At 52.9% G+C, this 26,345-nt stretch overlaps 1 protein-coding gene across 1 annotated transcript; it reads right to left on the bottom strand.

Moving 5' to 3' along the window:
• Positions 1 to 8,321: 8,321 nt before the first annotated feature.
• ESYT1 (extended synaptotagmin 1) lies at positions 8,322 to 23,428 on the bottom strand. The gene is made up of 31 exons (XM_038549644.1): positions 22,961 to 23,428; positions 21,502 to 21,543; positions 21,197 to 21,331; positions 20,997 to 21,070; positions 20,808 to 20,880; positions 20,561 to 20,650; positions 20,332 to 20,387; positions 19,795 to 19,918; positions 19,530 to 19,706; positions 19,328 to 19,410; positions 18,984 to 19,032; positions 18,772 to 18,858; positions 18,569 to 18,661; positions 18,267 to 18,338; positions 18,007 to 18,093; positions 14,647 to 14,796; positions 14,161 to 14,316; positions 13,866 to 14,042; positions 13,620 to 13,702; positions 13,445 to 13,493; positions 13,264 to 13,353; positions 13,064 to 13,159; positions 12,515 to 12,586; positions 12,337 to 12,423; positions 10,539 to 10,679; positions 10,200 to 10,348; positions 10,015 to 10,122; positions 9,787 to 9,918; positions 9,604 to 9,709; positions 9,380 to 9,429; positions 8,322 to 9,184 (listed from the first exon to the last, which is right to left on the bottom strand). The coding sequence occupies exons 1-31, from the start codon at positions 23,336 to 23,338 to the stop codon at positions 9,145 to 9,147; spliced, it is 3,306 nt and encodes a 1,101-aa protein (XP_038405572.1). The 5' UTR covers positions 23,339 to 23,428; the 3' UTR covers positions 8,322 to 9,144.
• Positions 23,429 to 26,345: the final 2,917 nt, after the last annotated feature.

The following is a 26,345-nucleotide window of genomic DNA, read 5'->3' as shown; positions in this document are numbered from 1 at the left end:
CGCAGTGGTTTAGCGCCTGCCTTTGGCCTAGGGCGCGATCCTGGAGACCCAGGATCGAATCCCACGTCGGGCTCCCGGTGCATGGAGCCTGCTTCTCCCTCTGCCTGTGTCTCTGCCTCTCTCTCTCACTGTGTGCCTATCATAAATAAATAATAAAAAAAATTTTTTTTTAATAAATAAAAATATATATATTTTATTTTATTCATGAGAGACAGAGAGAGAGGCAGAGACATAGGCAGAGGAAGAAGCAGGCTCCAAGCAGGGAACCCGATGCAGAACTCGATTCCAGACCCCAGGATCATGCCTGGAGTTGAAGGCAGATGCTCAACCACTGAGCCACCCAGGCAACCCTAACTACAGCTTTAATAAAAGGAATGATCTTTTCAGAATGTGTATTTGATCATGTCATCTCCCTACCTAAAATCCTTCCATGTATTTTGGTAAAGACTAAATCTTTAGTTGGTTCACAAAACCCAGCAGTTTCAAACACTGCTTCCTTGTACCAGTTACACCTCTATACCAGCCATATCTACTAGCTCGCAGATCTTTAAAGATGTCCTGGTCCCTTTTCTCAGGTTATTGCTACTGTCTTTTAGATCTCTGCTCTCCCTCCCTTCCAACACGCACTTTCTAGGGCCAAGTAGGGTACAGTGCCTGGCATATACTGGGCAAATATCTGTAGAATGAATGGATATTTGGATAAAAGGGAAGAATCAAGGATAGACGCTGATACTAGTAAGTTGATGAGATAGATTGGGGATTCAGGAGATTGAGAGAGTTCCCAGGTATTCTTACCTTGCATTAGAATATGAGGTGATTGATTTGCTAAAAGAGGATATAGGAGGAGGTGGCTTGAGAAGGTAGTGAAGGTTTGAAACAGGTACTGTGGAAAGTGGGAGACAGCTTACTGGGGAGCCAATCAATACTCAATTGAGATGTACTGAGTGCCTACTCTGTGCTCCCTACGTGAATTTGCTGAGCAGCTTAAAGGGTGGTTGCAGTGGGAGCTCATGTAACGATGCCAGGTAGTGATTTCCTCCTTCCGACAGTATTCTGCTGCTTGGACGATGGAGCTAGAGCAAAGAGGCAGCTGGAATGGTAATGGATCTAGACAATGGAGTTTTGTGGAGTAGGGATGATGGATGAACATGAAAGTGAGGAAGTTGGGAGTCTGAGTAAAAGAGGGTTTGTGGGGATCCCTGGGTGGCGCAGCGGTTTAGCGCCTGCCTTTGGCCCAGGGCGCGATCCTGGAGACCCAGGATCGAATCCCACATCGGGCTCCCGGTGCATGGAGCCTGCTTCTCCCTCTGCCTAGGTCTCTGCCTCTCTCTCTCTCTCTATCATAAATAAATAAAAATTAAAAAAAAAAAGAGGGTTTGCGGTCTAGGCCAAATAGAGGAGTAAGTACAGAAGTGACCCATTAGGACGTGTGGCTGTGTCAGAGGATAGAGTGTGCAACCTGTGATCTTAGGGTCATGAGTTCAAGTCCCACATTGGGTGTAGAGCTTTCTTTAAAAAGGTGTAGAGCTAAAAAAAAAAAAAAAAGTGTAGAGCTTTCTTCAAAAAGAAAGAAGAAAGAAGAAAGAAAGAAAGAAAGAAGAGAAAGAAAGAAAGAAAGAAAGAAAGAAGAAAGAAAGAAAGAAAGAAAGAAAAAGTGACCTATTAGATTGAGAGAATATAAAAAGTCACTAACAGTCTTGGGTCTCAATGAGGTTGAGAAGTAAGATGCTTGGAGATCTCACAGCTGTTGAAGGAAATAGTGCATTTGAGATTAAAATTCCAAAGACTATAGAGGAAGACAGGAATAGGGTGTGAATGGTTGAAAGGGTAGAGACGTGAAGGTTATTGGATCTGAGGAGAATGTTCTTTAGGGCTTTTTCGATAGCAAGTAGCAAAAATCTGACTAAACCTGGGTAACCAATAAAGAGGATTTATTGGCTTATGTAACTGAAAAATCAAGAGGTAGGGTGGGTTTCAAGTTCATTTTGATCCAGAATTTCATGACATCACAAAAGGATTTTCTACTTTTCTGGCCACTGTCCTCCATTTGTTAGCTTCTTACTTGAATTCCCTCCTGGAGTCATATCTGGCTTGGCTGTGCAGGCATCACATCCTTATACCACAAGAGGAAAAGAGTGAGCTTTTCTTTTTTAATTTGGAAGTATTTATTTGTATTCTTTTTAAAGTAAGCTTTATACCCAACATGGGGCTTGAACTCATGACCCTGAGATCAGGAGTCTCCTGCTGTCCTGACAGAGCCACACACACCAGAGGGAGCCCTCCTTCACCATTGGAATCGGTTCCTGAACTTCACTCTGACTCGAGGGACTTAGAAAAATGCTGCCATCAAGCCTGGAATTCATCACCATGACTAGGGAAACAGCATGCCCTGTGTGGCAACGGCAGGGGTTTGCCCGCCCCCACGACAAGGAGGATGGCATTACCCTGCCCCACAGGCCAGTTGGGGTTTGTCTGCCTTTGGAGGTGGACTGGAGCCCATCCAAACGGGAAGGAGTAGAAGGACACTGGGGAGGAAGCCTACGTTGTCCGCCACAAGGAGGAACTCTGATGGTGATTACCGAAGAGCCTGTGGCATACGTTGGAGACACGGGGTGACAGCAGTATTCAGGGGGCCGTGCCCTTCGATAAGTATGGAGTGGGTGTGTGGTTAGTGAATGACAGAGACGGTAGAGACGGTGTATCAACTCGAAAGGAGCTGAAATTTTATTTATTTATTTATTTATTTATTTATTTATTTATTTATTTATTTCTTCATGAGAGACACAGGCAGAGGGAGAAGCAGGCTCCCCACCGGGAGCCCGTCGCGGGACTCGATCCCAGGACCCCAGGATCACGCCGGGAGCCAAAGGCAGACACTCAACTGCTGAGCCACCCAGGTGTCCCAGGAGCTGAGATTTTTTATGAGAATAACAATGGGGAAGCAGCTTTGGGGTGCAAGGAGAATGTGGACCCCACCTCCCAGATGAGTGAGGTCTCTTGGCAGGTGAGCCAGGTTTCAGAGGAGGCCAGAGCGAGCTTTGTTTAAATAAAGGTAAAGACTTTTAGGGGGTAGAGTGGGTAGGCAGTGTTAGGTAGACACAGGTTTGCAGAGATGACATAAGGCCCCTCAGCTGCACTCTTAGCTCCCCTTTATCCTCCGACCCTCTCTTATGTTCAGTTGTGTGTGTATATTCACTCTATTGCCTGAGCCTAGATTTTTAGCTCTTTCTGTTGAGGTATAATTGACATGTAACATGAGTTTTAGGTGCATAACATAATGATTCTCTATTTATATATATTGTGAGATAATCACACAGAAAAGAATTGTTTTCTTATGATGAAAACTTATAAGATCTCTCTTAGCAACTTTCAAATATGCAATACAATATTATTAACTCTAGTCACCATGTACACGTATATTACATCTCCAGGACTTAGTCATTTTATAACTGGAAGTTGGTTCCTTTTCACCCTTTTCACCCATTTCCCCACCCTCAGAGCTGGATCCCCCAAACAACGATTCTGTTCTCTGAATCTGTGAGCTCAGTGTTTTATTTTTTGTGTATTTTTACATTCAGGTGAGGTAATACGGTATTTGTCTTTTCTCTGTCTGACTTTCTTTTTTTAACAGGAAAGACCTCCAAATGCAGTGGTCTCTCCTTTTTTTTTTTTTAAGATTTTATTTATTTATTCATGAGAGACACAGAGAGAGAGAGGCAGAGGCACAGGCAGAGGGAGAAGCAGGCTCCATGCAGGGAGCTTGATGTGGGACTCGATCCCGGGTCTCCAGAATCACACCCTGGGCTGCAGGTGGCGCTAAACCGCTGCGCCACCGGGGCTACCCTGTCTGACTTATTTTATTTGGCATAATGCCCTGGAGGTCCATCCAAATTGTTGCAAATGGCAAGTTTTCCTTTTTTTTTTTTTTTTTAATGCTGAATAATATTTCATTGTATGTATATGCCCCATGACCCTAATTTATAAAATATGTATTCCTTAATCATGTTAGCTTTTCCTCCTTATGTTAGTCACCTCAAGGCCCGAAAGAAGGCGGCTGCTGCTCCAGGCATCACATCCTTCCAACAGTGACCCAACCAAAAAGGAAGGAGGCAATGAGGGCTTTCTTCTGTTGACACTCCAGTCCCCAGCTGACTTCCTCTTACGTCTTATCCGGCACACTGCCACCAGGAATGCTCTGGGATTCTGTATGTAGGGAAGAGGGGAAGGTGGCTGTTGGGCAGACAGTGGTGTTGCCACACCCAGTGAACCACAGCACTTTGGGCCAGTAAAGCCACATTTCAAGAGTAGCATTTGTGGGACTGGCTCAGTCAGAAGAGTATGCAACTCTTGATCTTGGGGTTGTGAGTTTGAGCCCGCCATGGGGTGTAGAGATTACCTAAATAAAAATGTTTTTAAAGGTCGTAGGTGGGGGCACCTGGGTGGCTCATTGGCTGAGCTTTTGGCTCAGGTTGTGATCCCGGGGTCCTGGGTTTGAGTCCTGCATTGGGCTCCCTACAGGGAGCCTGCTTCTCCCTCTGCCTATGTCTCTGCCTCTATCTCTGTCTCTCATGAATAAATAAATAAAATCTTAAAAAAAAAACTGACATGATTCATAAATTGAAAGGCTTTAAAAAAAAATTTAACTTTGGGCCCCCTGGGTGGCTCAGCGGTTGAGCATCTGCCTTTGGCCCAGGGCATGATCCGGGGTCCTGGGATCGAGTCCCGCAGCTGGTTCTCCACAGGGAGCCTTCTTCTCCCTCCACCCGTGTCTCCCTCTCTGTCTCTCAAGAATAAATAAAATCTCTAAAAATTTTTTTGACTTGTATCTTTTCCTTTTTTTATTAAAAAAGTAACATTGACATAGAATATCGGTTGCAGGTATACAACATAATATTGTATACATCTCAAAACGACAAACAGGGGCAGCCTGGGTGGCTCAGTGGTTTAGCGCCGCCTTCGGCTCAGGGCCTGATCCTGGAGACCTGGGATGGAGTCCCACGTCGGGTTCCCTGCATGGAACCTGCTTCTCCCTCTGCCTGTGTCTCGGCCTCTCTCTCTCTGTGTCTCTCATGAATAAATAAATAATATTTTTAAAAATCAAAATGACAAACAGTACGTCTAGTTTACACTTAACATCCATCATCTTACATAGTTACCAAAAAAAATTTTTCCTGGTGATGAGAACTTTAAGATCTGTTGTCTTAGCAACTTTCAAATATACAGTAAAGTATTATTCACAATAGTCATCATGCTGTACATTGCATCCGGAACTTATTTTATAGCTGGATGTTTTTTTTTTTAAGATTTTATTTATTCATGAGACACAGAGAGAGACCAAGACACAGGCAGACAGAGAAGCAGGCTCCTCTCGGGAGCCTGATGTGGGGCTCGATCCCAGGACCCTGGGGTCACGCCTTGAGCCCAAGGCAGACACTCTCAATCCCTGAGCTTCTCAGGTGTCCCATTTGGCTGGAAGTTTGTATCTTTTGACCCCCTTTACCCATTTTTCCCATCTCCCCAACGCCCACCTCTGGAGTCACTGACAGTGTTCTCTGTATCTATGAGTTTTTAGTCATTATTAGTTTCCACATATAAGTGCGATCCTACAGTATTTGTCTTTGACTTGTTTCACTTAGCATAATGCCCTCAAGGTTCCTTCATGTTGTTGCACATGGTAAGATTTCCTTCTTTTTATGGTTGAATATTCCTGTGTGTGTGTGTGTGTGTGTGCATGCACACATGCAAACCCTCACATTTCTTTATCTGTTCATTTTTCAGGGGTCACCTAGGTTGTTTCCATGTCTTGACTATTGTAAATAATGCTGCAGTGGATATGGGGGTGCAGGTATCTTTTTGAGACAGTGATTTCCTTTAGCTATAAACCAGAAGTGGAATTGTTGGATCACATGGCAGTCCTGCTTTTAATTTTTTGAGGACCATCCATGCTGTTTTCCGTAGTGCTTGCATCAGTCTATAACCCACCAGCAGTGTACAAGGGTTCCTTTTCCCAGCAACACATGTCATTTCTTGTCTTTGTGATGATAGCCATTCTAAAAGGCTTCGAGTGATATCTGATTGTGGCTTTAATTTGCATTTCCCTGATGATTCATGATGGTGAGCATCTTTTCCGGTACTTGTTAGCCATCTGTATGTCGTCTTTGGGGAAAAGTCTATTCAGATCTGCCCTTTTTAATTTGGAGATATAAACTAATTAATTAATATATTTCTGCTATTGTGTGAGTTCTTTATAGGTTTCAAATATTAAACTCTTATCAGATACATGATTTGCAAACATTTTCTGCCGCTCAGTAGTTTGCCTTTTTGTTTTGTTGGTTTCCTGTGCTAATGCAGGAGCTTTTTAGTTTGATGTAGATGAATATTTTTGCTTTTGTTGCCTTTGCTTTTGGGTGTCACATTAGAAAACATCATTGCCAAGACCTACATCAAATTGCTTATCACATCTTTTCTAATTTTCAGGTTTCAGGTCTTATATCCAAGTGTTTAACCCATTTTGAGTTACTGTTTGTGAATGGTGTAAAGCAATGGTCCAGTCTCATTCTTTTGCATGTGGTTAGTCTAGTTTTCCAGTACCATTTATTAGAGAAACTGTCCTTTCCCCATCGTATAGAATACTTGGCTCGTTTGTCAAGATACAGATTTGCCAGATACAGATATCCCCTGCTTTATGAAAGTTCCTGTTAGGCCATTTTGCTTTTAAGAAAGACCTCCGTTAGGACCTATCTTCACTCATGAAAAGAAATCTAAAGGGGATTTTTGCTTTTATGAAATAGGGTGAAAAGCAAAAAACGACATTCAGCTTTTGTTTTGCAGTGAGCCCTCAGAGGCCGTGAGCACCCCACACTGGGAGAGCCGCCCACCAAGTTTCCCTGGGGATTACATGTCGCATCAAAGTGCCCTAGCTTTGAACTAGGAGTGTCCAGGCAGTATTTCAATTTGATTTTTTATTTTTAAAAATATTTTATTTATTCATGAGAAACAGAGAGGAGAGAGAGAGGCAGAGACAGAGGCAGAGGGAGAAGCAGGCTCCATGCGGGGAGCCCGACGTGGGACTCGATCCCAGGACTCCAGGATCACGCCCTGGGCCACAGGCAGCGCTAAACCGCTGAGCCACCCGGGCTGCCTTCAATTGATTTTCTGCGTCTGTTTGCAAGAGGTGTCCCAAAGCATCAGAGAAGCCTCAGAGATTATTTTGGGGGTCTGGGAATTCTCAAAAACTCCTCCATGTAAGCTAAGGGGAATCAATTTTTCACTTTGTATCAATCATTTTGGCTTACGCAAGGTTTCACAGGAACACTGCTTCCAAATATGGGGGGAAACGTGTACCGCGCAGGTTTGTTTCCGGGCTCTGCTCTGTTGATCTAGAGGTTTCCATGCCGATCCCACAGTTTTGATTAGAATATACTTTGAGGGGCAGCCCCGGTGGCGCAGCAGTTGGTGCTGCCTGCAGCCCACGGCGTGATCCTGGGGACCCTGGATCGAGTCCCACGTCGGGCTCCCTGCATGGAGCCTGCTTCTCCCTCTGCCTGTGTCTCTGCCTCTGTCTCTCACTCTGTGTCTCTCATGAGTAAATAAAACAAAATCTTTAAAAAAAAAAAAAAAGAATATACTTTGTAATCAAGGAGTGTGATGTGATGCCTCTAGGGTTGGGGACTTCTGTGGTTCCATACAAATTTTAGGATTGTCCATTTCTGTGAAAGATGCCATTGGATTTTTTTTCTGTCACCTAGATTAACCCGTTTACTATAGGCTAGCAAGGCTTCAAATGGTGAAGCTTCTGCTGGTCCTTCAGTCTCCTGATGGCGGACTTTACCGTGACTGCACAAGTGGTGCCACAGGCCCAGGCGCCACGGCTACAGGCTCCACGCAGGAGCCCGTATTTACCCACAGTTCCCACCTTCTTGGGGCGTCTAGCCGTCACCACAAACTAGGTCCGAGCCCAGAGAGGAGAGCTCTTGGACTTTTGGACAGTATGGATATTTGCACAGTACTTCAGTCCCTGAGCATGGAATGTCTTTTATCTGCATCTTCAGTTCCTTTCCCCAATGTCATGTAGTTCTCTGTGTATGGGTCTTTTACCTCCTTGGTTAAATTTATTTCTAGGTATTCTCTTTGAAGCAACAGTAAATGAGATTGGTTTATCTAATAGCTATCGGTGTATGTTCATTCTGTGTGCTACAACCTTCCTGATTTTTTAGTTTAAGTTTTTTGGTGGTGTCTTTAAGATTTCCTCTGTGGAATTTGTCCTCTGCAAAAGGTCACAGTAGGCTGGGTTCCCCATCCTTAAGGAAAAGAGCCACAGCTGGTTTGAGTACAACGTTTAATATAAGGTACAGTGGCTTGGCAGAGCTGGTGCAAAACCAAGAGATCCCGCTCTAGTCTGTGAGTTAACAGCGTAGGCACCTGAACAAAAAATTGGCCCTGCTGGCCCATCGTCCAAGGCCCTCTGCACAGCACCAGCCAGAGGCCCCAAGGCTGATAGAAATTCTATCTGTAAGTCTTCAAGTTGCGGCTACTGTGTTCTAGTCCCCAGAGTCAATCAGAGGCTGGCCCTAGTCATCACAGCAGGTGTAATCTTAGGACAGACTTGAGACGTGGGGACTGGACACAGGGCCTGGTTCCTATCCATTTCCTACATGCAGCAGTCCAGGAGGCTCTCGGCCTGAGTGGCCATTGGCCTGCCTGCCTTCCCAGCCGGCTGTTTGCCCTCCCTGACTGCTCATAGTAGGGGAAGAGGTGGCATCCGACTAAAGAGAAAAGGTCTTTCCAAAAGCAGTATTTGGCATAAGCTAATGCCACTGCTAGTGCTGCCAGTGGCCAGGCACAGGTACAGAAGGCCCTGAGGAGTTGGGGCGGAGGGAGAGGAGCGTGCAGGCAGAGCGGAAACAAGCCCGCTCGCGTGTCCGCCCCGGGAGCCCGGAGGGTAAAGGCCATGCAATAAAGGGTAACGTGTGGTCCTCCTCTTTGGTCAGGCAAGGCCCTGGCAAGGGCCTGGGGGGGGGAGGGGGCGGAGGGCCGAGGGCACGGGCTCTGCCCTCGGGCCCAGCATTAGGGTCATCATGTTGAGGTGGTGATGCAGCGAGGGGCAAGGCAAGGAGACAGCAGTCGGGCTGCTAATCTGTGATCCTAGGAGCTGCCCTTGTCCTTGTCATCCATGAGGTCATACCTGTGGGAACAAGCAGAGAAAAGCTCGGGTAGAAAGGGGACTTGTGTACCCTTGTAAGTGAAACATGACCCGAGGGCTCTTGGACTTCAGAGAACCAAGGGCTCGCACCTCAGAATGCATTCCTTTCTCCCTTCCCCAGGATCGGGATCTCTCTTGCCTAAATATCCAGGCCCACCCCCAGCCTGCCGCACTCACCATTGGGCCGTTCCCTGGGAAAGGTCTATCTCGGCAAGGTCCAGCTGCACCTGCACGGGAGGACAGGGGGCAAGCTGTTATGTCAGCATCTCCAGTCTCCCAACATCACATGCTCCTGCTACGAACCAGTCAGAAGGGAGCGGGTCACGTGGGGAGCTCTCCCCTGCCGTGCCCCCTCCGCAGGCCCCTGACTACCTTTGCCTTGCTCATCCTCACCCCCTTACCTTTCCCAGCAGCTCGCGCTCTCGTGACATGAAGGAGGCGTTAGACTTCACAGACACATCCAGCTTTCGCCGCTGCGCCTCATCCAGGGGCAGTTCCCACTCGAATCTGGGGGGCACCGGGTGTTAGGGCCAGGGGTTCCTCCCCGGCTGCCTTCTCTCCCACCTCAATGCCCACCCGCTGACCGTTCGTTGAATTCAGGACTTAGGGTCTTCTTCTTTTGGGAGGTCTTCCTCTTGGTGGCCCGGTTCTTGTCCGGCAGCAGCAACAGGGACACGTAGGGGTCGGGGGCGTCCCGTCCATTTTGTCGAAGGGCCCTGCAACAGGGAGGGTGGGGGGAAGGAGGCAGCTGGGACGGGAGGAAGGGGGGGCAAGAAGGAGGTGGGGAGGTGGGGGTGAATGGGGGGGCTCACCGGCAGCCGTGGACGATGCTGACCAGCCGCCGCTCCTCAGCGTGGTACCACACGGTCAGCTGCACCTGGCCCACCTGGCCCGGGGGCCCGGCCGGGGCGTCCTGGGGCCTGGGGACACAGGGGTGCTGGGAGCCTCTCGCCCAGGGGCCCGCAGCCCGCCCCTCAGCCCCCGCCCAGCCCCTCACCTGTCCGCGTGTGGCAGGCGCTGCCGCAGCTGCGGCGCCGAGGAGGGGCCGTGTGTGAGCCCCCCCCAGAGCTCGGGCTCCTCGCTCAGGGATGAGGAGCTAGGGCTGAGGCTGGGAGCCCCCCGTTCTGAGTGCTGGGCCACCAGGACCTGGGGGCAGGGGGCCGTGAGCAGGCACAGTGGGCCTCAGCGGGCCTCAGCGACCTCGGCCCAAGCGTGGCCCTGCTCCCTGGCCTCTCACCCCCGAGTGCCCACCCCACGGGCACCCACCCCTGGGCACTCACCCCCTGGATGCTCACCCCCGGGCGCCCAGCCCTGGGCACCCACCCCGGGCGCTCACCCGCAGCTGCGCTCTCAGCAGCACCTGCCCCTGCCCGTTGTTCAGCGCGAACCACTGGTCCAGGCACAGCTGCTCGGCCGCCAGGAGCTCCGGGAGGGGCAGGGACAGGGAGCCCAGCGCGCCGCCGCCCTCGCCCCGGACCTGCGGGGGGGGGGGGGGGGCAGCCTGCGTGAGCGCCCGGTCCGCAGCCCGCTGCGGCGCCGTCCTCCTCCCCCACCCCCACCCGCGGCGCCTCCGCCGGAGCTCAGGCAAAGCCGACCCGGGGCCGGAGTGCCTGCGCTGGGGGAGGAGGCCGGGGGAGGCCGGGGGAGGCCGGGGCAGGCGGGGGCAGGCGGGGGCAGGCGGGCCGGGACAGGGGTGGAGGCCGGGGCAGGCGTGGGGGGGAGGCCGGGGGCAGGCGGGGCAGGCGGGGGAGGCCGGAGAGGCGGCCTCCACCCGCGCGGGGCGGGGCTGAGCGGAAGCCGCGTCCAGGCAAGACTCGCGGAGGCGCCGCTCAGTACCCGCCGCCCCCGCCGCCCCCGCCCGAGCGCGTGCTGCCGACAGTTACTTCAGCTTAACTTCTCCTGGTTTCCGTTCGTTCGTTCGTGTCATTCTCTATCGTTTTACCAACTTTGGAAAGCACTGGACTCCCCCCGGTTGCAGAGGAAGCGCGCCCCAGATGACGTCCGGCACCCCACCCCCTCCCCCGCTCCCAGCCGTCCAGTTTGTTCACACTTGAATCCACTGAAATCCAGCTGCTTCCCGGCTGCAGCATCAATAATCGTGACCTCGAAGAGTCCGTGGTGCTCAGAGATCTCATTTTGTTTCTTGGTAACATCTGGCCACTTCCTATCTTTTCAAACACTCCCCGCTGGCTTCTGTACCCCCTTCTTTCCTGGTGGACGCCCCACTGCCCTGGTGACACCTCAGGCCCCTTGAGGGCTCTTCTCCCTCTATCTGCGCTTTCAGTGCTTCGGGGCTCACGTGTCCCCCGTGGCCTTGCCACGGTGCAGGCCCTAGGAATGGCCCTTCACACCCACCACTACAGCTGCTATGTGATGCTTGCTCAGGGCTGGCTAACGGGAGAGGAAGATAGCGGGCCACAGACCCACCTCCTAGAAGGCCGTTTCCCCTTGGATGGTCTCCGAAGCCTCAAACGTAAAAACTCCTGCTTTGGGCATCCCCTGTGTTGGCAACGGCACCTTTCTCTGTCCAGCCCCCCCCACAATGCTACAAGCCCCGGAGTTCGCGTCTAGGCTGTTCTGCAGTTCTCCTCCTCCCATGTCCAAATAACCCCACTAAGTAGCCTGTTGGCTGACCTCCCTTCCAGCACCTTCTCCCTTCAGTCTGTTCTTCCTCCTGCCGTCAGCATGACTTTTGTAGAGTGCAGATCTGGGTATGTCACCCCTCACTCCTCCGAATGTTTCCCTCCGCCTTCAGGATAAATCCACATTCTTCGCGTAGTAGTCAAGAGCCCTGGTGACCTCACGCCTGTCTGCCCCCGTGGCCTGTACTTTGCTTCTTTCTCCTCATTCTCTTCCCAGCCTTGAGCCTTCCTCCTCTTCCTGGTCAGCGCCTGCTTACCCTTAAGCTCAGGGTCGTCTACGGCTGCCACTCGCAGCCTCCACGTTGCAGCCTCCACCACAGTGCCCTTTACCTCAAGCAGTCGCCAGTCTGGAAGCTTTCCCTGGTTCTTTTTCTCCCAAAAGAGAGTGTGAGCTCCATAAAGATAAAAACTGGCTGTGCTCTCTCTGACCCTGTGCCTGGTTCAGGGCCTGGCCCACGGTGGCAAAATGGTCACCGGAGGAACTTCCAGTACCTGCAACTCCAGGCTCTCAGCATGTGGTCTCTTGACGAGAAAGGAGGCACTCTCCTCCCAGACTGGGGCTGAAGTGTGAGAAAGAGTCTGGGGGAGGGCAGGGGTGGTGGTCAGGCCTTGGAATGCTCTCCGTTGCCTCCACACCCCTCCCAGGCAGCCCTGGGGCATTCCCGGGTACCTTTGTCTTATAGGAAGCGTCCCCCATGGTGAGAGTGGCGTAAGGGCTGGGAGGCTTGGTTCCCTTCCGGAGCTAGAGACAGAATGTTGTGTCGCTTATTAAATAGGCTCTAGGGGATCCCTGGGTGGCTCAGCGGTTTGGCACCTGCCTTTGGCTCAGGGCGTGATCCTGGAGACCTGGGATTCAGTCCCATGTTGGGCTCCCTGCATGGAGCCTGCTTGTCCCTCTGCCTGTGTCTCTGCCCCTCTCTCTCTCTCTCTCTCTCTCTCTCTGACTCTCATGAATAAATAAATAAAATCTTTAAAAAAAAAAATAGGCTCTGGAATTTAGACCTGGGTCGGCAGCTCCCTGCTCCCCCGCCAGCAGGCAGGGCCCAGTGTCACTGCCACCGCCACCCTCGTGGCCGTGAAAGGCCACTTCTTCCCGCCCCAGCACCACCACGGCCCTGGGAAGGGGAACCCGGAATTCACTATTCCAAATACACCCGCAGCATCGCAGCATCAGAGCCTGAGGCGGCTGGGGAGGCCAGGAGGGGGCGGCGGGGCTCACCGGCAGGTCCTCCGCACGCTCCACATACACAGTCAGCAGGGCCGCGGCCAGCTCGGCGCTCTTCTGCGTCTGGATCAGACTGTTCACCTGCAGCACCTGCGGGAGGACACGCGGCCTTGGGGGGCTGGAGGACACGCGGGGCGCACATGCCCTCGAGCAGGCAAGGGTCCTCCGTGATCCCTCTGGAGCCCCCCACCTACCTCCTCTAGCTCAGCAGCAGAGGCCCGGGGGGTCAGACGCTCCAGACGCAGGTGCAGGCGGCCAGATGGCACATCTTCCAGGGTCAGCCACTGTGGGCGTGGGTGTGGGCAGGCTTAGACTTGGGGGTGTGGGGACAGAGGGGCTAGGAGGACGAGCCGCGGGTTCTAAGTCCTTGCTCACCTCGTCAAGGAAGCCGGTGTTCAGGACCGCGGTGAGACCCACTTTACACCTGGAGAGGAGAAAAACCAAAACCTGAGGCCCGCGGTCGGAGCTGAGTCTCTGCCTCCCCAGAGCCAGACTTCTGTGGCCTCCCGACGCCCAACCAGCCTTCCCCTCTGGACTTCTGTCCTCTCACCTGCCCAGAAAGTCATCCTTGTCCAGGTCCTTGTCAAAAACCTCAAGGTCTAGCTCTTGGCCTGGAATTGATGTGACAATTACCTAGCAGGATAAAATAGCAGAGGCAGATTTTTTTTTTCTTCTTCAAATAACTGGGAATGTCCCCCCTCAATCACCTGAACCCCAGAGGGCTTTTGGACCATTCTCAGAGCTAGAGGAAAGAAGGAGGAAGGACTCCGAGGAGTCCTAGCCATTCAATTCTGACCTCAAACACCTCGTTCCAGCGGGGATTGAGATCTTCCCGAACAACACGGCTCCGGAAGCTTTGTCCTGCCAGCTTTAGTTTGACATAGGGGTCTGACTTGCCTTTCACCAATCCCCCCAAGAAACGGTCTTTGGCAATCAGGTCCTGGGCCTCTAATACATGGATCCGAAGCACATTCTGCAAAAGGGACAGATAGGGGCACCAGATGGCAGTCAGAGAGAAACCTGCCAAAACCAGCCCTGGAACAGGCTTTGCAACACTTAGACCCTCGCCAGTGCTTTCCAGATAGACTCACCTCAGTCCCAAAGTGACTATCAGGAGTAGTGCGATAAGGCCGAGGCGGGGCATCCACGCTGCTGCCTGTCTGGGGGTTCTCACTGTCTGGGTCCCAAGCACCAGGACTTCCAGGCACAGTGGGAAAGTGCACTCCTGATGAATCCAAGTACAAGATCTGGGAAGGGTGGTGTAATTGTGCAATCAGAGAAGTGCAGCTAGACACCCGCAAGCAAGGTCCGTGGGGGTTGGAGGCGGCGCAGAGGCTCTGATGGGGAAAACAGGTCCCTGCCTTGGCTGGGCTAATCTCTAGAGGGTTCCCCCGACACTCATCCTACTCATACACCACTTCTTCCCCGGTTTGGGCAACAAACATTTTTTGTGTGGCTGCTGGGTGCTTCCACATATACTAGCTCATTGGATCTTAGAGGATTTCCTCCTCTTTAGTCTTAATAGCAAGGAATCCACGAGGCCCCTCCAACCCTCAGTGCGTGCTCCGTCTCCATACCCTCATAACCAATTTCATGTAGAGCCTGGAGTTGGGGCCAGAGCTGCTGAGCTGGAACCACTGGTCCAAGGTGAGTTCAGGGGCAGTCAGCAGGCGAGCCAGAGGCACAGTCAGTGCCCCTAAAGTCAGGGCCCTGGAGTCATCCTTCACCTAGAGCCCAGGAAGAGGGGATGTAGGGAAGAGCAAAGGAAAAAGGAGGGGCGCCCAGGTGGCTCAGTTAAGCATCTGCCTTCAGGTGGAATCCTCGGATCCCAGCCATTGGGCTCCCTACTTGGTAGGGAGTCTGCTTCGCTCTCTGTCCCTCCCCCTCCTCATTCTCTCTCTCAAAATCTTAAAAAAAAAAAAAAAGTAGGGAAAAGGAGAAATACTGGGGAAATCGTAACATGGCTCCAGTTTCACTTTTGCTCCACCAACCACACAACTTTTGCTCCACTCCAGCCAGGTTTTCTTATGCCTATTCCGTGGTCCTTTCTGCCTTTGCTTATCCTGTTCCCATTAAGTTCTCATTCTCCTCCCCTCAGACTATTTTTTTAATTTTTAAATTCTTTTTATATTATTATTTTTTTAAGATTTTATTTATTCATGAGACGGGGCCGGGGGAGGGGAGGCGCAGAGACATAGGCAAAGGGAGAAGCAGGCTCCATGCAGAGAGCCCGACATGGGACTCAATCCCAGGTCCCCAGGATCAGGACCTGGGCTGAAGGTGGCGCTAAACCGCTGGGCCATCCGGGCTGCCCTAAATTTTTATTATTTTTTAAAATTCCCCTCTCTGGGGATCCCTGGGTGGCTCAGCAGTTTGGCACCTGCCTTTGGCCCAGGGTGCGATCCTGGAGTCCCAAAATCGAGTCCCGCATTGGGCTCCCTGCATGGAGCCTGCTTCTCCCTCCGCCTGTGTCTCTGCCTCTCTCTCTCTCTATCATAAATAAATAAATCTTTAAAAAAAATAAAAAATAAAATAAAATTCCCCTCTACTTAAATCTTATTTATCTTTTAAAGCCCATCCTTCACAAAATCTCTAGTTACTCAAGCCTCTGCAGCTTTTTTTTTTTTCGGCCTCCGTACTTTTTTTTTTTTTTTTTAAAGATTTTATTTATTCATGAGAGACAGAGAGAGAGAGAGAGAGAGAGAGAGAGGCAGAGACACAGGCAGAGGGAGAAGCAGGCTCCACGCAGGGAGCCCAATACGGGACTCGATTCCGGGTCTCCAGGATCACACCCTGAGCCAAAGTCAGGCACCAAACCACTAAGCCACCCAGGGATCCCCTGGCCTCCGTATTTTTCTTTGGCGAGCCTTAGCACTACCCTATGGACATTTTATTCCCATTAGTTAGTTCATCATCTTTAGATGGCTTTATACATGTGTCCAGTCTATGAAACTAGCCAGTAAGCTTCATGAAGGCGGATACTATTCCATGCTTTTTCTGTGACCTTTAAGCTTCTAGGTGTCTGCAGGGCTTCTCCTCTGGCATGTTTAATTGTGATGTTTATTTACTTTTTTTTTAAAGATTTATTTATTTATTTATTTATTTATACATACATACATACATACATACATACATACATACAGGCAGAGGGAGAAGCAGGCTCCATATAGGAAGCCTGACGTGGGACTCGATCCCGGGTCTCCAGGATCACACCCCTGGCTGCAGGCGGCGCTAAACAGCTGCACCACCGGGGCTGCCCTAATTGTGATGATTAAAAGACATCTTTGGGGATCCCTGGGTGGCTTAGCGGCTTGGTGCCTGCCTTTGGCCCAGGGCGTGATCCCGGGGTCCCGGGATCGAGTCCCATGTCTCTCTCTCTCTCTGTGTGTCTCTCATGAATGAATAAATAAAATCTTAAAAAAAAAAAAAAAAAAGACATCCTTGCAGTTTAAGATGACACTTCTAAAATAAAATTCTCTCCTGATCACAACTTGAGCCCTGCCACTTGATGGGAGAATCAGCAGAACCTGTAGGATCTTTTTTTTTTTTTTTTTTTTAATTTATTTATGATAGTCACACACAGAGAGAGAGGCAGAGACACAGGCAGAGGGAGAAGCAGGCTCCATGCACGGGAGCCCGACGCGGGACTCGATCCCGGGTCTCCAGAATCACGCCCTGGGCCAAAGGCAGGCGCCAAACCACTGCGCCACCCAGGGATCCCTGTAGGATCTTATTTGGGATCGACATTCTCTATTAGAATTTGTTCCTACATTTATTTATTTATTTATTTATTTATTTATTTATTTATTTATTTATTTATTTATATTTTTAAAATTATTATTATTATTTTTAAAGGATTTTATTTATTCATTCACGAGAGACACACACACAGAGAGAGGCAGAGACACAGGCAGAGGGAGAAGCAGGCTCCATGCAGGGAGCCTGACGCGGGACTTGATCCCAGGACCCCAGGATCATGCCCTAGGCCAAAGGCAGGCGCTAAACTGCTGAGCAACCCAGGCGTCCCTTGTTCCTACTTTAAAATTTTCTTTTTTGTTTCAGTGGAAAGAAGAGAGGGCACTCAGTTTCATTTTGTTTTTAATTAATTAATTTTAAGATTTTATTTTTAAGCAATCTCTATACCCAAGGTGGGCTTGAACTCACTACACAAGATCAAGGGTCTCATGCTTATGGACTGAGTTAGGCAGGTGCCCCAAGGATGCTCAGTTTTAAATGTTGAAACCTTTTTTTTTTTTTTTTTTAATCTTATTTAGTTGAGAGAGAATGAGCAGCGGGGAGGGGCAGAGAGGAGAAAGAGAAGCAGATTCCCCACTGAGCAGGAAGCCCAATGCAGGGCTCGATCCCAGGACTTGAAGATCATGAGCTAAGCCAAAGGCAGAGAGGTCCAACCGATTGAGCCACCCGGTGCCCTCAAATAAATGAAATCTTAAGAAAAAAGTTGATTACATAATCTCCGCTCCGAACATAGGGCTCGAACTCACATCCCAAGATCAAGAGTCACATGCTCTTCTGACTGAACCAGCCAGGCACCGCTATAAAGAATGATTCTAGGGACACCTTGGTGGCTCAGTCCATTGAGCCACCAACTCGGTTTTGGCTCGGGGCGTGATCTCAGGGTCTTGAGGTAAAGCCCTAGAGTCGAGCTCTGCACTCAGCAGGGAGTCTGCCTGAGATTCTCTCTCCCTCTGCCCCTCCTCTCATTCACACACACACACACACACACACACACACACACATATACGCAGCCTCTAAAATAAAAAAATAAATCTTACAAGGAAATACGATTCTAGAGAGATGACTGGGGAAGATGGGGAGAGTCTAGGTAGATGGACTGGAATATGATCAAAGAGGGACATGGTACGACCTGGGAAGGCAAACGGAACACCCAGGAGGGGCTCAGTGAGTTTTTATCTCACCTGCACATCGAGCTCCTGGCTTCGAGGGTCTTGTAGGAAGAACCGGAAAGCCTCCTCCCACACCGGGGAGTTGGTGCAGTAGACCGCCTGTGCAGGAGGGGAGAAGGGTATGCGCTGCGGCACCATTCCTGTTTCTTCAGAAAGACTTTGCTTTCACAGGCCGCCTAAAGGGGAAACTTCATCCCAAGAACAGTCCTCCCCAGCCAGATGTGCATGCACGTGCGTGCACACACCTCCCACCATGACACCCCGGCCCTCACCTTGCTCTCCTGGGTCATATCCTGAATTGACAGCTGTACCACGGGGTTGGGCTCCCTGTTCCCCTTCTTCAGCTGTGGGGGCAGAATTGAGAAGTCACCATCTTGGGTGTTTTTGGTTTTGTCCCAGTGAAGGAAGGTGGGCTCTCATCAGGATCTTTTCCCTGAGGTGGCTCTGATCCCCTCCTGGGACCCCTGGCATTCCATGCTGCTGCTTCTGAAGCCACGTGGGGAGGGACAAGAGAGGACGTGGGGATGCTGCGTCCAGAGCTTCCTGTTCAGCCGCCCTCGGGAGCCACACTCACGGGAAGATCTTGGGCCCGGTCCAGATAGACAACTAGGATGGCAGCTGATGGGGGCTCTGGTCGGGAGGACATGCCGCGATTCCACTGCAGAACCTGGAGGGCGGGCGGGGGTGGGGGGTGGTTGTCACACCCTCGCCCCTAGTCCTACACTCGCAGCCACCTCTTTCCCCCCTGTTACCTTCCCACCTTCCCATGTCCCTTACCTGCTCCAGTTTTTCTGCATGTGGCAAAAGCGACAGCCATTCTAGCCTGAGGTGGACTTGGCCTAGCCCACCTTGTAGAGGAAACCACTGGAGGGAGAGCAGAAAGTGAAGGGTGAGGGATCAGACATTCGCACAACCTCTTCCCCCAACGTAGCGATGACTGTCAGCCCAATGGGTGAGACTACCCCCCCCTTCCTCTTCTCTCAACTTACGTCATCCAGGACTCCAGCCTGTAGTACCTTCCCTACATCCAGCTTCATCCTGGAGGGGGCGGGGAGGAGTGGCAGTGAGCAGAGGAAAAGGAGAGTGTTGTCATTAGTAGCGTGTCATTGGCCCTCCACTCCCCCGCCTAGAAATAAAAGGCAATTCTCAGACTCCCTTCTTCTGTTCAGCAGATATTTGCGTGCGTGTGTACACGCGTGTGCGTGATGGCGGCGAGGGTGGGGAGGTTGGGAAGGAAAGTAATATACAATTCCCAGGCCTGCAAAAGGATTAGGATTACCTCTGTGACCCTGGTAGCACCGAGGCTTTAGAATCCTAACAGGCCGAGGCTCACCTGCCCAGAAAGTCATCTTTGTCTGGATCCTTGTCAAACACCTCCACCTCAATCTCCTGGCCTGGGACCTCGTGTACCATCACCTGAAGGACACACGGGAGAAGGGGCTCAGGGGCTACATTGTGAGGGTCCCTCAGCACCTTCCCACACAGCCTCCCAGGGCCTCCCTATTTGACACGGCCCCACTCCTCAGGTCTCCCACCTCGTAAGTCTCCCCCCACTGGGGATTGAGGTCCTCATCGATAACTCGACTGCAGAATGCCTGGGTGCCCACTCGCACGAGTGCATAGGGGTCTGACTTGCCCTCAATCAGGCCCTTCACGTATTTGTCTTTGGAGCCCAGACCTCGGGCAGCCAGCAAGTGAATCCGAACAATGCCCTGTGCAAAGCAATCCGATCATGAGAACCGAAGGAGCGGGCACAAGGTCCCCGAGAGAAGGATCTATCTGATGGGGGAGAGGCCGTACCCTGGGAAGAGGGGAACGCAGCTGGGCTGCATCACGAAGGTCAGGCACTAGTGGCACCAGTAACCGGTTGGGCAACACAAGGAAGGCAGCGATGGAATCCATGATCATGGTGTCAGAGAGGGAGCTGATGGGGGAACAGAAAGGAAGGTGTGTGTCCCCAACGTCCAGAAGCCCCCCACCCCCAGCTCTGTTGCCCACAACCAACAGAGCCGTAAAGCTAGAGGAACATCCTTTCTTGAAGAGCTTTTTTGGCTGCTCTCCTACCCTCACTCCCCACCTACTGCTCTGAACCTTTGCTGCCACCCCAGCTCGCCTTTTGCTTCTACCCCTATGGAGCGGAGCAGCCTGCAACCCTCTTTGCTCCCCACCCAAATGTGTGCTCCCCGACAGGACGAAAATCACAGGGGGGTTTGTCATCTCTCCAGCTAGGATGATCAAGACTCCCAGAGGGTGCTGGCTACATCTCTTACTGTTTTGTATCCCAAAAACCGACAACCAAGGGCTGGAATACTTAGGGGCTCCATAAATCCTTGACACCTGAGTCCTGGGATATCCAGCAGGTTGGTCATCCCTGTCCAGTTGATATCTAGGGTCTGGAAGGAAGGGGCAAGGGGAATCAGGACAGGGCACACGGTGGCCTGGTCACACCCATCCAACAGTTGCCAGATCCCTCAGCCTCTCCTCCCCCAAGCCCCAGAGCTGGCCACCCTGTTCCTCCCAGTCCTCTATTTTCCCCTTCCCCATGCCCCTCAGTGTCTTCCCCTACCGGGCGTCGGATGAAGAACATCGACACAGCCCCCACGATGGGAAGGTCCCCGATGAGTGGCTCGAGAATCACCCGCAAGACACCATGTAGCTGGGAAGAGAAGAGCAAAGCCTTTCTCCACAAAAGGCCTTCTTTCCATCCCGAACTGCCCCAGCCTTGGTTTTTCCAATTTCCCACTTCCCCATATCCGACGAAATTTAGGGCAAAACAAGGCTCCCTATTATGGGGGCCCCTGACATTTGCCCACCTGCATGCCTTTGACTCCTGCTTTGCAGAAATATTTCTTCACTTCCACATCAATCTGCACGTCACCTACGTAGCTGGGGGTTGACGGGAAGAGAACAGAGAGAGTTGGTACTAGGCTGAGGCGGGGAGGGGGTGAGGCAGGCAGTGACCAGGATGGCGAAGGGGGAGCTGCGACAGTGAGTGGGATTACCTGATGCTCAAATCCAACAGGATCTGCTCTTTGCTCTGGCCAGCATGAACCTTGACTCCTACGATGCGCAGCGGCTGCGGAGACAGGACTTCTCAAGAGAGAGAAGAGGGAAAGGGAGGAGTAGCTGAGCCCCTTTCCGGCTGGCCAGCCCCCCCGTCCTGCCTCCTCCCTCCCGCTACTTTCCTTCCTACCACACACACCTTCTCACCCAGTTCCACTCGTGTAAATGTGAATGTTTGCAGGTGGGGGTTAGAGCCTCGAACAGCGGGGGCCACAGTTTCAGCCAGAAGCTTCTCCATGTACTGGCCCAGGAAGGGCCAGACCTGGGCCACAATCTGGAAGGAGAGGGAACCTGTCACAGGAGAGCCTGATCTTCTCCCTAAAGACAAGCTCCTTAGAATCCTCCCCACAGAGAGCACAGGGGCTACCCCTGGGGTGTGCAGCGTCTGGCTGGAGATATGAACCCCGTTCCCTGCTTATGAAACATAAAAGAACCAACCCTCACCTTATTTAGCCACTCGGCCTTTTCCACGTCTGGAAAGCTGACCTAGAGGTGAGGAAGGGAGAGAGGGATGAGCACCCGCCACCGGTGGTTTCCTACTGAGATGCTGGAGGCGCCCACAGAGGAAAGGAAACAAGGTGTGACAGGACCTTGGCACGCCCAGGGGCTGGAGGGGAGGGGCTGGGATGCCCTGAGCAGTCCCTCCTCCAGGGTTTCGGGGTGCCGAGGTGTGATGGGGGTACCCACACGGTGTGGGCCCCACAGAGTCGTTCTGTGGACAGCCGGGGATGTGGGGATGTGGGCCGGGGACAGCTCCGGGGCGCACAGGGGGACGGCGGGCGGGCACATTCTTGCTGGACAGGGAGGGCCTGACCAATCAGAGTTTAAGGAGGAAATCCTGGGGTGGCGAGATCTCGGTTCCGTTTTGCCCCCTTCCCGCCTCGCTACCTACTGGGGCCTCTTCTAAGCCCAGAAGTCAGAGGAAAGCGGCTCCTTGAGTTAGGGAGGGAGACGAGCTACCGGGCCTCAGCCGGGTCGTCGTCGTCTTTTTTTCTTTGGATCAGTGTGACTCCTTTTATGGGAAAGGACACCTGTGCTCCACACTGGGGAGGAGGAGCGGTGCTTCAGGGACAAGGCTGCTTCCCGCGGCGAGGCGTGGGGGCCGCGGGGCTGCAGTGCCCTGGGACGATCGCGCCCCCCCTCCCGCCTCGGCCCGCGCGGCGAGGCCCCGCCCGCCCGCTGTCGGCTCGGATTCCGCTCTCGGGCCGCAGACCCGCACCCCTGCCGGGAGGGCGGCGGCCGGCGGGCCGGGAGACGGGCGGCGCTGGGGGTGCGCAGTCGGGAAGAGGGTGGGGCCGGCCGGGCGGCCGAGCGTGGGCCGCGGGCGCCCTCCCCTCCCTCCCCCCGCAGCGGGAGCCCTCCCCCGCCGCAGCTGCGCCCTCCCCTGCCCTCCCCCCGCCCCCCGGCGCTGTGGCCCAACCGCCAGAGGCTGCAAGGCCAGGGCCAGGGCCAGGGGCGGGGCGGGGGCCGCGGCTCCCCCGGCAGTGCTCCCGCGGCTGGGTCCCGGCGGGTACCCCGGGGGAAGAGCGGGAAAAGGAGGAACCTCAGGGCCTTAAACCGCAAACGATGATAATACAGAAAAAAGTCTGCAGGAGGACGGGAGAGAGGAGGGAGCCCTCGGAGCCCCACGCGCCGTCCGGGAGCAGCGGGGAGCGCTCGGGCGGCTTGGCTGGGGGGGGCGCCCCGGCCGAGCCCGGCTCCCCAGGGGTTCCCACCGCCTGTCCTGGCGCCGAGGAAGAAGCACGGATGCGGTGGACAGACCGGGATCCGGGCGCGCGGCAAGGGGGGTCTGCTCGGTCCCCGGAGAAGGCGGCCGGCGGGGCGGGGGGTGCTCCCGTGCTGCCAGGGTGGGGAGCGGACCTCGGGCCTGGAGGGAGACCCCGGCAGCGGGGCGCTCGCTCACCCAAGCAGGTAGCTCTCGGTGGCTCAGGTAAAGCGTCTGCGCCGTGAGCCGCTCCTCGTCGTCCAGCAGCTGCCGCGCCGCTCGGAGGCTCCGTTCTTTCCCATCGCGGACGCGGCGCCAGCCCAGGTAGAGCGCGAGGCCGAAGAGCACGAAACCCACGCTGAGTCCCACCGCCCCCGCCAGGTACACCGGCACCAGCACCAGGAGCCGCCGCCCGAACGAAGTCAGCAGCGCCAGCGCCTCCGCCGCCGCGCCTGGGCCCGCAGGCTGGTTCCCAGAAGTCCGGTCCCGCTGCGTGTGAGCGCCGGGGGGCCGGGCCGGGGGGTCCGAGGGAGCAGAGGCTCGCTCCACGAGGCTGGCGCCGGGAGAGCGCTCCATGCTGCACCCGCCCCACCCCGACACTGGCTAGAGGTCGCTGGGTCTGGCGGCCCGCGGCCCCCTGCAAGCGCACCCCCGCGCCGGGGGAGGGGACCGTAGGCCACGCCCCCACGACCTGCCGACTCGGGGTGGCCCGCGCCGCACGCGGGCCGAGGCGGAGTCAGGAGGCCGAAGCCCGGGCCCCCCTCTTCCGCCGCGAGTCCGCGGGGCGCGGGAGAGGCAGGACCTCCGCCGCCCCGCCGCGGAGCCGAGGTGGGCGGTCCCGGGCGGTGCGAAGGGAGGAAGGAGGCTGGGGGCGGCCTCTGATTGGCCGGGAGGCGGAGGGGGCGTGGCCCACCCTGTGGAGGGGCGGGGCGGGGCGGGCGCTCCCCCACGTGGGGTGGGCGTGCCTGCGCTGCGACGTCGGGCGCGTCCTGCGGCTCCGGAGGGACCCGAGGCTGCGGAGTTGGGGCACTGTGAGCGACCGGGAGGTGCTTCCACCCGGTTCGGACGGCTGGGCAGGATTTGTCTGGGACTCCTCCGTGTCCGCTTGTCGCCGTCCCTAGGCTTCGTTCTCTAAGTACGTCACTCATCCTTCAGGGTTTCCTTGGCTGTCCTTAGAAAACACCCCGGTGGAGGGAAAATGTGCGGTGACCGACTCCGTCTATCCTGTCCCGCCCTCTACTTGGTGCCGCGCAACGCTGCAAAAACTGCCGAATACGAGAATGTATTACAGAGTTGAAATTATCCAGCCTTCAGGGAAGAGAGAGAGGAACGGCATGAATAGGAAGCGAGGCTTTATTTTTTTAGAAACCTCCAGGACTTAGTTATCTCTATCATAGAGGACAAACTAAATTGGCTCCCAAAAGGTGGGGGGAGGGGAGATGCATCAGCTGCAGCGGATCTGATGACATCTTCCAAGAATTTCCTGACCCTGAAGAACTGCTAGGACGCTAAAATAAGAAATCAAGAGTAATGAGACAATTTCGTTTCTTACTTTCTGGAGTTGGAAGGCAAGTTCAGAATACAGTCAGATGTAGATCTAATGCAATTCCATGTTGTACTGTGTAGGTTTAGGAGGAGAGAAGTAAAAAAAAAAAAAGGAGGGGAGAAGTGCAGGGCACATTGAGGACTACGGTTACTGGTTACCTGCACTTAGGAGTGTTGTCCAGGACCTTAGAAACTAAACTGACTGGAAGCCCAGGAGGGAAGAGTTGGTCATAAAAGGGTTTATCTTTTAATGCAGCGTGTGTGGGGCTTTGTTGTGTTACTTTTTGGTGCAGCAGGGGAATGGGGTGGTTTGGTGGGGAGAGCCTAGATCTGCAGCTGATAAATATTATCTGGCTCTGCAGGGCACAGGTTTCATCAGACTGTGTTTTCATCACCACTGTTTAAACCTATTCCTGCTCAGCCTTACCCCCTTAATCTTAAATTTTCCCACTTCCTCTTCTCTACTTCCCTGGGGCTAAGAGGATCTAGAATGCTTCATTCAGCATGCAGAAATGCACAGCAAACAGCTATCTCCTGTTTACACCTTCCATGTTCTCAGATAATTGGGTAGGAAGGAGCTCATGGAGGTTGGAAGAGGTAAGGGGGACTTGCTCACCAAATGATGAAGCAGAACTATAGTAGGAAAATGGATGAGACTCCTTAGAGGGAACCCTCTCTGTAAACTGAAAATCTGCCAAGCACTAGAGTAGGAGTGACTTAGGCTAGAGAGTGGAGAGCTCCACCAACGGTGGTTCCTTTCCAACCTTCTCCCCTTTCTCAGCCCATCTAGAGCATCAGACCCTTCTACTAAAGTCGGTCTCTGGAAGCCAATAGCTCATCCTCAGGAAGGTCTCTTCCCAGCTAGGGCTCAGGAGCCACAGGAGCAGCAGCTGCAATGCAGCACCAGAACAAGTAAACAGGGTGGGTCCTTGTCCTGAGACAACTGTGCTGCCCAGGTGCCACCTGGTGGCGATAAGCAGTAAATCAGTAACGGAGAAAGCGTGGCCATTTGTTAGAGGAAGTGTCCAAGTGAGGAGACTACTACGACTTCCTGGATTTGCAATCAGCCTTTATATGTAAACTTCATTTACGTCCTAGGGGAGGCAGAGGGTTGCACGTGGTAATCTAGGCCTTGCCCTCCCTCCAAGACGGAAGGGACAACAGGATTTGAGGACATTTCCTTTATTATTCCTCAAAAGTTACTGCAAAGTAGTTCTATCATTAGAACTATCTGATGCCAAGTCTGGAGTCAGACTGCTTGAATCAGTTCCTGGCTCCATCCCTTACTAGTTGCAGAACCCTGGGCAGCTGACTCTCATTAAACCTGCTCTCCTCTACAAACCTGGTGTGATAATAGTACCCATTGTGTCAATGAGATGGTGTGTGTAAAGTGCCTAGCACAGTGCCTTGGCTATTAAGTACTATTTTTTTTTAAAGATTTTATTTATTTTTTCATGAGAGACACACAGAGACATAGGCAGAGGGAGAAGCAGGCTCCATGCAGGGAGCCCGATGTGGGACTCGATCCTGGGACTCCAGGATCACGCCCTGGACCGAAGGCAGGTGCTCAATCGCTGAGCCACCCAGGGATCCCCCTACTATTAAGTACTTAGCTATTATTCTAGAACTGCCTGTTTATCTCCTATGCAGCAAGATAGGAACTTTTGAGGAGCCCTTCAAATATCAGAAGTTTATCCATTAGTTCTCCCCTCAGTCTTTTTTGTTTTGTTTTCTGCTATTGGCTTATCACTAGGCCTTTTTAAAAATTACATTTAACTGAGATCCCTGGGTGGCTCAACCACTGACCGCCTGCCTTTGGCCCAGGGGGTGATCCTGGAGTCCTGGGATAGAGTCCCACATCGGCTCCCTGCATGGAGCCTGCCTCTCTCTCTCTCTCATGAATAAATAAAATTTAAAAAATTGTAATTAAAAAAAATAAAAATTACATTTATCACACACAATACTTTAGTAGGGGTGGTTCCACTCAAACAGCCATAGAACTGCTACTATATTTAGATGCATTACTATGGTTCTTTTA

This window comes from Canis lupus, chromosome 10 (assembly GCF_011100685.1).
Source record: "Canis lupus familiaris isolate Mischka breed German Shepherd chromosome 10, alternate assembly UU_Cfam_GSD_1.0, whole genome shotgun sequence".
Lineage (NCBI taxonomy): Eukaryota > Metazoa > Chordata > Mammalia > Carnivora > Canidae > Canis > Canis lupus.
The sequence above is the reverse complement of the archived record's forward strand: the minus strand, read 5'-3'. Positions and strand labels throughout refer to the sequence as shown.

What these genes read in the sequence shown, in the direction of transcription:
- ESYT1 (XM_038549644.1), bottom strand. Translation starts at nt 23,338, where the DNA reads ATGGAGCGCTCTCCCGGCGCCAGCCTCGTGGAGCGAGCCTCTGCTCCC. An exon ending in CAGGAGTCAAAGGCATGCAG is followed by an intron (nt 20,651 to 20,807) that starts GTGGGCAAATGT and finishes TTCTCTTCCCAG; the next exon opens with CTACATGGTGTCTTGCGGGT. An exon ending in AGTGGGGGGAGACTTACGAG is followed by an intron (nt 19,411 to 19,529) that starts GTGGGAGACCTG and finishes TGTGTCCTTCAG; the next exon opens with GTGATGGTACACGAGGTCCC.